The sequence below is a fragment of the Triticum aestivum genome, chromosome 6A (assembly GCF_018294505.1).
Source record: "Triticum aestivum cultivar Chinese Spring chromosome 6A, IWGSC CS RefSeq v2.1, whole genome shotgun sequence".
In the NCBI taxonomy this organism is placed as follows: domain Eukaryota; kingdom Viridiplantae; phylum Streptophyta; class Magnoliopsida; order Poales; family Poaceae; genus Triticum; species Triticum aestivum.
In genome coordinates, this window is record NC_057809.1 from 603079831 (window position 1) to 603090785 (window position 10955).

Consider the following 10955-nt stretch of genomic DNA (forward strand, 5'->3'; position numbering starts at 1 on the left):
TATTTTCATTTTTCACACCACCTCATGCTGACAAGTGGGACACACAGAGGGATTATGCTCAATTAAATTAATTAAATACAGAGCAAGGGTGCTTCTGCAAAGAAAAAATGCGGCGAGCTGTTTCAGTCACTAAAAATGGGCTGGGGTGCCATGTAAGCGCGGGATACGTCTGAATATGACCAAAGTGACCGTATTTGCACAAGAACGCAAGTTGGATGACCACAAATCCGTATTTTTAAAGTTTTAGCATCAAACTGAACATCGAACACGAGTTCTATGACTCCCAATGATATTACCTCTTCTATTTATGTTATGCTGTAATAATTTTACTTAAGCTACATCCAACTTGATGTAGACGTAGAGGAGTCAACAGAGTTGGCGAAAACAATACGGCGCAGGAGAAACGAAGATACATCCAACTTGAAGAAATAAGCATGAGTATGATGCTTCCCTGTTGCAAGAAAAAAGTGACCGCATATTCCAAGTATTCATACAGCGGGAGGGGGGAACACTACAGCCCCCTCCACCTGTCAAACACATCTTTTAAACAACAACAACAAACAAGGCCGTATCATCATCATCATCATCATTCATCATCAAACATACATCCAACATGAAGAAAAAGCGGCGGCGGGGGACAAAAAAGAAAAGAATCGAATTACAGACTAGCAGCAGGGTATAAAAATCCATCCTGTACTTTCCTCGGGGTACCGAGCCGCGGCGTTGTCTCGGACGACATCGTCCGTCTGCGCCCGGCGGGCTGCTGCCCCGCCCGTCGGCACCTAAATAAACATCTTTATGGACGGACGCAGGGGGCAACCTTACTATGATGTAACAATGTTTTACTCGAAGCCGTCCATCATAGGGTGCTGGCCCCCTTCCGAGGAGGTGCTTTTCGACGACTGTTTCCGGGCTGTGCCACGCCTGCTCTTGGCTTTCTTTGCCTTCATCCTACGTTTCTTCTCGGTGGCGTCGACCCAGGTGTATTCGGAAGGTATGTGGAACGGGTCGACCTCATCTTTCCAGCTCTTGCTATCCCCACTGTCGCTAGACTGCGCACCACGGCCCCCTCTGACCCATGAGTACCATGACGCAGATCCTTCCGAATCTTTGGACTTGGCGTCCTGGAACTGCGTGGGGCTCGTTGGTGGGGTGGCGAACTCATCTAGAGGCTGTAGTTCCTCAAACTTTGTGAATGTCACAATGACCCGTATTGTTGGGACAATAGGGATAGCAATCTGAAAAGTCACAGGACACATGGTTAGAGATTACTACTTCAAGGTATAGCCAAACAATGCAGAGTCTATCATACATGCACATTCCCTCCCCTATTTTGGTATTCAGAATAAAAACACCCAGAGTGACCCTTAAGTAGAAAATATAAAACAGCAATTTGTGCTGTACATATAAGAGTTCCACAAAAAGATTACCAAATACGGCATCAGACAAGAGCAAATGGGATCAAAATACTCCAATTCATGTAGTTAGGGAAATGAAACTCAGCCTGAGACAAAAGGCCAGGCTAAAAATGTATCTTGAAATAAACCAATGGTCTATACCATTGTTGTTTTCAGCATTCAAGTTCTGCCTTGTACAGATAGTAGTTAGCTGTTGCCTCAAGTAGCTGTTGCCTTGTTCAGCTAGTAATTAGCTGTTGCCTTGTTCAGATAGTAATTAGCTGTTGCCTTGTTCAGATAGCAATCAGCTGTTTTTGGCATTCAAATACTGCCATGTTCCCCGCAAAAAAAAAGGTACTGCCTTGTTCAGATAGTAGTTAGCTGTTACCTCAAGTAGCAAGCAGTACTGGTGTTATTTTGATACTAAGATAGGATCAGCCTTTAAATTATATATACTAAAAGTAGTCGGATTGAAACACAAACCTCTAGTATTGGCACAATATTAATTCAGCTCTAACCCTCTAACGAGAACCAACACCCAACAAAATTCAAGTTCAGCAAACTATGCCCATTAATTCCATGAGTGGTAATCCAATATATGCAAGTTCTGGAAACTCAACAGGAATGTGAAGACATGATTTAACTGACTGACTGTTGGAGCAACAACACACTAGGCATTGTCAAAAGATTTAAAGTTGATTTAAGACAACAGAAAAGATGTGCGGAAAAAAAACTCATACTAGGTTCTAGTATGAGGCAATAATGTTCTATATCAGCAGGTAATTGCATGCAGTAAAAAAAAAGAAAAACATCATCATGTATCTAAATCCTAGAAAGAGTCTACCATATGTTGCATGTTATAAGCTGTGTCTGTCGTTTTGGCCCAAATATAAAATCCCTTATCTGACTCCAGTAACTTCAAAGAAAAGGTTTGCTTATATTTAATTATTTGTTGTTTTTGTGAAAGTAAAGACAATACTGTACAAGGATAATCATATTTTCTAGCAAAGCAGGGGGATGGTGAAGACCGCATCTCATGATTGTGTCCTTGTTAGTGCAAGATATAGGATTCAGTGTTTCGATAGCTTGGGTGCGAGCTGCCCTTATAACATTTCGAGTCCCCTTAAAGTAAGTGTGCATTGCAATTGCCTTAGTTCAGATATTCAGATCAGAGCCAGGAACAACAAAAGATAAAAATTCACAGTAGAGGTCCAAACAACACTATATGTGAATGATCACAGATATCCCAGCAAGGGAAAACGAATACAACATAGCATGGTGGTCAGGCTGGTAACAGATATCCCACAGTAACGGTTGCATAGCACCCAGACCGTTGAGAAAGAATAAGCATGCAAACTTTGACTTGAGATAAACAGGAAAATGAATCAATCAGAGCTCGTTAAATGACTGGAATAAAACGGGCTAATATAATCATGTTGACAGATGGTTACCTTGACTGGAAATGTGCCTGTAGGCAGCTTGGTTGTCAAGAGTTCCCTAAGCCTTCTAACAGCCTTCACTTTGTTTGCTAGTACATCGAGCAAAGGGATCAGCTCATCCGTCTTCAAAGGGAAATCCGGTGTCAACCACAACACTGGTCTTAACCCCTTCTTGTACTCACTTTCGAGTTTATTAGAATCCCCAGATGAGACACCACCCTTCTTCTTCTTGCCGTTGCCCTTCTCCTTTCCCTTCCCTGCATCACCTGATTCATCCTTGCTCACTGCCTTGGGTGCCTTCTCATCATTCTTGGCACCTTTCTTGCCGTTCCAAAACCACCCCTTCTTGTCTTTCCCGGCACCGTTTGCATCCAAATGATCAGCCCCTTTGTCACCTTCCTCGGCCCTATCGTCGGATTCCTCCTCCTGGTTCCCCCTCAACGCAGAATCAAGCTGCTTCCTCTCCTCGGCAGTCAAGACTTCATCCAACTCGGTTTCAAGCTCTGCGCTCCTCCCATTTTTCTCCTCGCCATCCATCGCAAACAGCTCCTCATCTGTCATTGCCCCAGGGACCCGTCTCGACTTGACGGTCACCAGAACATTCAACATATCGTACACCTTTGCCTTCCACTGCCCCACGGCTTCAGTCCTCTCCTGCCGGCGCCAATTCACGTGCGGCACAAGATCCGCCTGCGTGACGTCTATCCCGGGGCGATACATATTCGTCTTGGACATCAATGCCACCTCATGAGCCACCTCCGACTCCGTAGGCTGCACGCCGGCCCCTTCCAGCGCATCAGTGATCTCCTTATCCTTATGAGACAGCACTATCAGAGAACCCGGCAGCAGCTCCTTACCCCCAGCATCCTCCGGCCGCGCCCCATCGCCCAGGAACAGGAACGTCTGGTCGGAGCGCTGGATGCGGAAGCCGTCAAACCCCGCGAGCGTCATGTCGGCCCGCAGCGCGGCCCCGCGCTTCCAGATGCGGTAGGTGTCGGAGGGCGCGATGCGGCCGATGAAGGGGATGACGGAGGACTCGAAGTGGAAGGAGATCTCCATGTAGAAGTCGCGGATGCGGGAGACGGAGGCGAGCACCCGGGGGAGCCGGCGGCACCACTTGGCCCAGGCGAGCGGCTGGTAATGGCGCGCGATGATGGTGGCGATGGCGTCCTCGCGCGTGCACACGGCCTCCTGCAGCGCCGACCAGCCGTCGGCGTTCTGCAGCGACCAGTCGGCGCCGGCCGACATGAGCAGGTCGGCGGCGATGGGGTCGCGGAGGCGCACGGCGAGGTGCAGAGGGGTCTCCCTCCGCGGCACGTCGCGGCGGTCGATGACGGCCGAGACCGCGTCCGCCACCCGCTCCCCCGCGATCGACTCCGCCTCGGTGGTGACCTCGCCCGCGCGTGGCAGGCGGGGGAGGGCCGCGACGAGGGTTCGCAGCGCCGCGTGGTCCCGCCGGTAGACGGCCAGGTGGGCCGGGCTGTGCGCGTACCTGGCCGCGTCCTCCATGGCTGGCTGGCTGCTGCGGCGGGCGGACCAGCCTCGGTCCCCGTCGGGGCGGTCGGGGATAGGCTGGGCTAGGCGAGGCGGATCTGGCGCGGGGGAGGAGGCATGGGGGGTCGGGCGCTCAGATCTGGCGCCCGCGGCGCGGCGGGGGCCGCGCTCCGGGGCAGCGCCGGCGGCGAGCTGGGCGCGCGGCGGGGGGGGGGGGGGGAGTGGGGAATCGGCCGGGGCGGGAGGAAGGGGAGGGGAAGTGGTCCTCCTATTTCGGTTCGGGATGGCGAGGAGACAAGGAAGGAAGACGGGGTTCCGTTCCGCCGATGCGATGTCTGTCGGCTTTTTTTCCCCTCTCGATCCAGTCGGGCCGATGCAGTGCAGCCAGAGAGCCAGAGCAGCCAGCGCTCCTCTCTCCCTCTGCAGGGTGGGGCCGCCAGCGTTTAGCCGTGATATTTGTTTCTGGGATCTGGTTTGTGCATGGTGGCGTAGGATCGAGCGGTCTTTTTACCGCGCTCGCTCGTTTCGTATGAGAACGATTGCGAGCCAGGTAAGCAGCGCGCGCGCCATTCATCGATGATGGCCTAGTCAATGATGAGAGCAAAATTACCGGCTCGTCTTTGTGCTAAGCGTGCTTCTGTGTTGGTGGTTACCGAAAGCTGGCTAGATGATCAGCAGCCTCCTCGTGGACTGCCCCCAGAAATGCTTTCGTTGAATAAAGCTCTCAAATGTTGCCATAAAAATAATTTGATGGCCTACTCAATGATCATCGGCTCGGGCTCTTGAAAGGTGGTTCGTAGGACTAAGATGTCGTGTGTGTTTTCATATGGGCGAATGCGTGCACGCGTATGTTAATGCTTATTATGTTTGTACCGTGTTTCTAAAAAAACAATAATCCAACATCTTCATATGCGTGATCCCTTTCCTTTCATTCCGGTTAGCTTCTAGTCTTGTTATGGCACGAAACCTAAACGGTGTTTTCGGCATTCCAGACCCATAATAAATCGAGCAACAGATGATTGTGAGGCAGCTCATGATTTAGCTTCCTCTTAGACTAGACCTAGACGAAGACGAGACACTGTCCATCCAATTTCATCTTCATCATGGGCATCGACCACCCGCGTGGTCGCCCTAACTTCCACTCTGCTGCTTCCATCCTCTACTCCTAGATGAGTGTGCTTTAAGCATGAGAAACAAATATGTGGAGCTAGGGTCAAGGTCAAAACGATGTGAACTGGTTAGTTCTGATTCTTCTGTAACCAGATCCAGTCCGGTTCTAGGATAGGGCTAGTCCGAGGAGAAAATAAACCGAAGTGGGCTGCCTCACTGCCAGGGTTGCCCCGGTGGTGGGACCGAGTTGTCTAAACGTCGTGGTAGATTTGGGTCCAGGCCGAAATGGGAAGCCTTTTGGATGGTCTTTTCGGCTCAAACTGTCTGGCCCAGACATACGAGGGAGAAGTACGGGAGCATCTTTACTATCTCTGCTTTATTTAATAGGGCGATCGTGTGCCATGTAATTTGCGTACCTTTCATGGTTGATGTTTTCGTTCATAATGCATGATGATAATTCAGTAATGCCAGGTGCTTTACTCGTGTGTGACTCTAGGAGAATATAAATGCATATGTTTCGTCCTTCCACGATAGATCCTTCTTTGTCTTGTCGGTCTTGTACAGCTTCTGGTCTTGTTATGCCACAGGACCAAAATCTTATCGATTAGGATGTTTATAGTGTGGTTTTGACACAAATAATTTGCATGCTTCCTCAAGTGGAGTCCGGTTAGGTTTTAGTCTAGGTCCAGTCGAAAGGGAAAATAGACCGGAGTGAACCGCCTCACTACCACAGGTTGCGTCACTGGTATGTCCAAGTTGTCGTAAACGCGGTGGAAGATTTTGGTCCATTGAAAACCCAATAGTTGGATTTTATGTAATGAAATTGCCTTCCATTGTGTTTTTGTGAAACCCTAATACCCATAGTTGTTGTTTTATGATATTTGCTCAAACTATTGTGAGTACATAAATGTGTACAGTTTTAAATCAAGCTATTTTTTTCTAGCTTTAACTTCAAGATATCAACTTGAATTGTGTGTATGGGGACAATGAATACACTACTAGGAAAAGGCCTACTAATGGCGCACCTGTTTTGGCTACTAATGGCGCACTACAGATGCGCCATTAGTACCACGCCACCAGTATATTTTAGTAATGGCGCACCACAGGTGCGCCATTAGTATCTGGTATACTAATGGCGCACCATATGGAAGTGCGCCATTAGTAACAATTTTTTTAAAAAAATCGTTTTTTTCTTAATCTCAGATCACTATTTCACATATGAGATATCCAACACATATATATATATACAACAAGCATCCATATAACAATCATATCCAACACATAAGTTTCATCACATATACATACATAGCCAACACATAATTCCATCGTTACATATTACAAAAGTTTCACATTGTTCATTCAACACCGTTATCCATCAATTCACAAAAGTTTCACATTGATACAAAATAAAAACACAAATGGAAAAGAAGCACTCCATCCATGCAAGCTTCCGTGAATTAAATCAAATCTGTAAAATGATAAACAAGAAGAAGAAGAAGAAGAAGAAGAAGAAGAAGAATACTAGAAAAAGAAGAACACTAGAAGGATACTAAAAGAAGAATAAGAAGAATAAGAAGAAGACTATAAGCTTATTATGTAAACTTGATCATTTCGTGCTAACATAAGTAATTTTGAAGCTAACATATAGGAAACTAAGCGTATAAGCTCTAAATTAGCATATTAGAGCCAACTTAGGTAAAATGAAGCTAATCTATGTCATTTTGGAAAAGAAGAAGAATAAGAAGAAGACTATAAGCTTATTATGTAAACTTGATCATTTTGTGCTAACATAAGTTATTTTGGAGCTAACCTATAGGAAACTAAGCATATTAGAGATAACATAGATAACTAAGTATATATATATATATATATATATATATATATATATATATATATATATATATATATATATATATCATTTTGGAGATCTGACATACCTGACATAGTTCAGTTCTCATTGTTCTTCTCCTTCTCCTTCCTCAGCCTGATGCGCCAAGAGCGGCGAGGCGGTGGAGGCAGCTGTGGGATGTAGTCTTCTACCACAATTGCCGTGGTCATGCCGCCCAGCTGTGGAATCGCCGGCGCCACCACCGATGCGTGGTCATTGTCAGGCACCACCACCATCGCGAGGCCACCTTCAGGCAGGACGAGCACGACCATCGCTAGGTCATCCTCAGCCACCACCATCTCTTGCCCATGGTCAGCCACCACCATCTCTTGCCCTTGGTCAGCCACCACCAGCGCTAGGTCATCCTCAGCCTGATGCCCATCATCATCCTGCAGCTCCTCATCCCCACTCTGCTCCTCTTCTCCCCCACTCCAGCCCGGATCATCCTTCTTGTTGTCAGAATCGCTGCTGCTTTCGCTAAAGCCAGAATCGTTGTTGCTTTTGCTACAGCCATAATCGCTGCTGCTTTGGCTGTAGCCAGTGTCGCTGCTGCTGCTCCCATTGCCTGTCCAAATGCAACAATGACCGTTAACAATTGATGTGAGACAAAGCCAAATGTAGAGGAATAAGAAGAGGTAGAACACACTGGCATCTTCATCAGCGTAGCGCATGCGACACATAGTCGCGTTGAAAACCTTCACGATGAGCATTGTGGCGTCATCGTCGTACCTGAAGAGAAGAAAGTACCTGGTCCGCAGGTCATAGGCACTGTAGAACTTCTCCCAGCCACTGCACAGGTACATGTGGCCCTCCTCGATCACCAACTCCACGTCCCACAGCCTGCGAACCCCGCTGCCGGCCTGTCGGAGCTTCACATTATTTGGCGGATCTTCACCCAGCATCTTCATAAAAGTGTCACGCAGCCTCTGCAATTTGGGACAAAAAGTGATGTAGCAAACAACAGAGTTATCATAATGAGATGGGTGAAGGGGAGATCTCTCGTTTTATATACCTGCCTCGTGGCTGATACTGAAGAAGAAAGTATGATACTGAAGAACTTGAAAGCATCCAACTCGTACTCCGGTGAGGCAGAGCGGCGGTGGCTGCTTCCCCCCCATGCTTATCCAATCTTGCATGCATTTAAAGTTATTCAATCAGATGCCATATTATTTATTAACATGCTGCCAAGAAGCTTGAACATGCCATTAGTAATGTCTAGCAGCATGGTAGAAAGAAAAGAAGTTAACATCTGAATGTTTCCCACGCTTATTTAATCAAACATTAGTAATGTCTAGCAGCATGGTAGGACGAATTCAGCCCTTATAGGCCGAAAAACAGCAGCAGCAACAAAAACAGAATAGCCAGTAGTGCAAGACCAGATCATTTGCACTGTCCAAATGAGCAAGACCAATTGGATTTTACCCAGTTAAAGCCACCACAAATGCACAGGTGTACCTATGCATTTGAGCAACTAAAACTAGTTAGAAAATCCAATAGCTAAGCCAATTAGAGTGCCACAAATATAGAGAGCAGCCAAGTTAAATTAATAGCCCAGAACCCTAGCATAAGTTAAATTACACACACACTTAGATAACCAACAGCACCCAAGTTAAATTACAAACACACTTAGATAGCTAACAGCACCCACAGGAGCATGTATGCAGCAAGTTCAGTGAGCAAGATAACCACCACAGAGAGCCATCACAAATGACCTAGAGCACAGCAACTGGCAACCCTAGATCAAGATATAGCTATCACAGAGAGCACCAAAATTAATTGATGCTCATCTGGAACATACAACCAGAACTAGCAGGACTACCAAAGCATCTAAAACATGAACTAGGGCTAGATCATAGAGAGAACAGAGAGAGGAAAGGAGGAGCTCACCAAGAGGGGTTGTAGCCGTAGCAGAAACTCAGCCACACCAGTGCCACGGTGTGACTACCAACACAGCCGGAGCTCTGCTGCAGAGGAGGATCGTACTGGACAACATTATCCACCATTAGCATATATTGCAGACATATACTGGACAACATTAATTTGAGTAAATATTGGATCAACAAGCAGTCATGAATCAAAAAGCAACCACGATCCGAACTCTCTCTCGGCTGGACAAATCCATGAGTAAAAAAAGTTCCACCTGTAGCATATACATGGGGATCTGAGAGAGGCTCGTACCTTGAGGAGAGAAGAGTGTGCTACGCCTCTGCCGCCGCCGTTAGCCTGCCGGAATCCCACCTAGCCCTCCGCCCCGCTGCAAGAACGCCGGCACGCAGCTCCAGATCAAGAGAGGAGGTTCCTCTGCCCCGTCCGTGACTCCCCTATGGTGCTGCAGATCGAGAGAGAGAGAGGAGAGAAGAGTAAGCCGGCGGCGAGAATCGGAAGGAACCGGGGCGGCGGAGCAGATCGAGGAAGGAAGAGACGAGGGGAGGCGGCGAACCAGGGGAGGCGGCCCTTGGAGACGGCGCGGATCGGGGAAGCGCCGCTGGCGGATCGGGCCTGACCTGCTCGATCTGCGGCTCCTCAACCTAGGGTGGGGAGAGAAGCTCGGTGGGGGAGGAGGCGAGGTCGCCGGCGGGGGTGGGGGTGGGGTCGGCGCCGATGTGGGAGCGAGCGAGGGAGGAACAGATGGAGAGGGAGTTTTGGAACAGATCGAGAGGTATATCAATGGCGCACCAGTTAGGGTGCACCATAACTAGTTTTTTTTTGTGTGTGTATATATATAATTGTTAGTAGTGGCACACCGTGGTTGTGGTGAACTAGTAATGGCGCACTTTGCCAGCATGCGCCATTAGTATGTTTGGAAAAATGAAAAAAAATGTTACTAGTGGCGCACCGTGTGTCTGGTGCGCCATTAGTGTCTTCCACACTAATGGCGCCCCAGCACATGGTGCGCCATTAGTATATAGTAGTGGCGCACCACTTATCTGGTGCGCCATTAGTGTCAATTTCATCTATAGCCCTTTTCCTAGTAGTGATATGTGTTGTTTGTGCATCGAGTGGCATAATATTCCATCGCTTCAATTGTTTCTTTGGTGCATACTACATTATTACTCTTGGTTGTGCCTCCGGTATCTACGTTGTCTGGGCTCCAGGTTGGATCTGCTGATAAGGAGGAGGCGTACACATATGGATGTTTATCCCTCATGCTAGATCATGTCTGCCGCCAATGCATGTTGTGTCGACTACTTCTAGGAATGAAGTCATCGCTGGGGGTCGTGGCTCTAGTGCTGCAAATTATGCTTGGCATAGATGAGCTATGTGGAAAGCGGTCTTCGCCTCTATTGATGGTGGTTCCAAAGGTGGGCTTGCTTGGTGCCCCGACGCCCTCACCACGGCTGCTGGAGCCCTACCAATTGCTCGGAGTCATGGACAATAGAGGTTTGGATGCTACCATCCTTCACTTAAGTGTGACCATCGATCAGCGGGTGTTTGCGGGTGGCGAGGTTGGTGGCCAGATGCAATGGAATGACATATGATTCTGAGGTTCTCTTCACGAAAAAGCTCTTGCGACTTGCTTGACAACTTATAGGGTTTTAGCCCTGCATCCAACAAGGCGATTGCTTGCCTTCTGGTGGGGATGGTAACCAGGAGCAAATGCAAGAAGGTGGGCACCTGCTCTCAGGT

General features: G+C 48.0%; 1 protein-coding gene across 1 annotated transcript; it reads right to left on the reverse strand.

Moving 5' to 3' along the window:
• Positions 1 to 420: 420 nt before the first annotated feature.
• Positions 421 to 4521, reverse strand: LOC123128915 (ankyrin repeat domain-containing protein 13C). Its single transcript, XM_044549029.1, has 2 exons — positions 2849 to 4521; positions 421 to 1238 (listed from the first exon to the last, which is right to left on the reverse strand). The coding sequence occupies exons 1-2, from the start codon at positions 4343 to 4345 to the stop codon at positions 843 to 845; spliced, it is 1893 nt and encodes a 630-aa protein (XP_044404964.1). The 5' UTR covers positions 4346 to 4521; the 3' UTR covers positions 421 to 842.
• Between the last annotated feature and the right edge of the window lie 6434 nt (positions 4522 to 10955).

Excerpts from the sequence above, each read along its gene's own strand:
- LOC123128915 (XM_044549029.1), bottom strand. The coding sequence starts at position 4,345 with ATGGAGGACGCGGCCAGGTACGCGCACAGCCCGGCCCACCTGGCCGTC. Across the intron at positions 1,239-2,848 it reads CAGGCACATTTCCAGTCAAG|ATTGCTATCCCTATTGTCCC; the intron begins GTAACCATCTGT and ends GTGACTTTTCAG.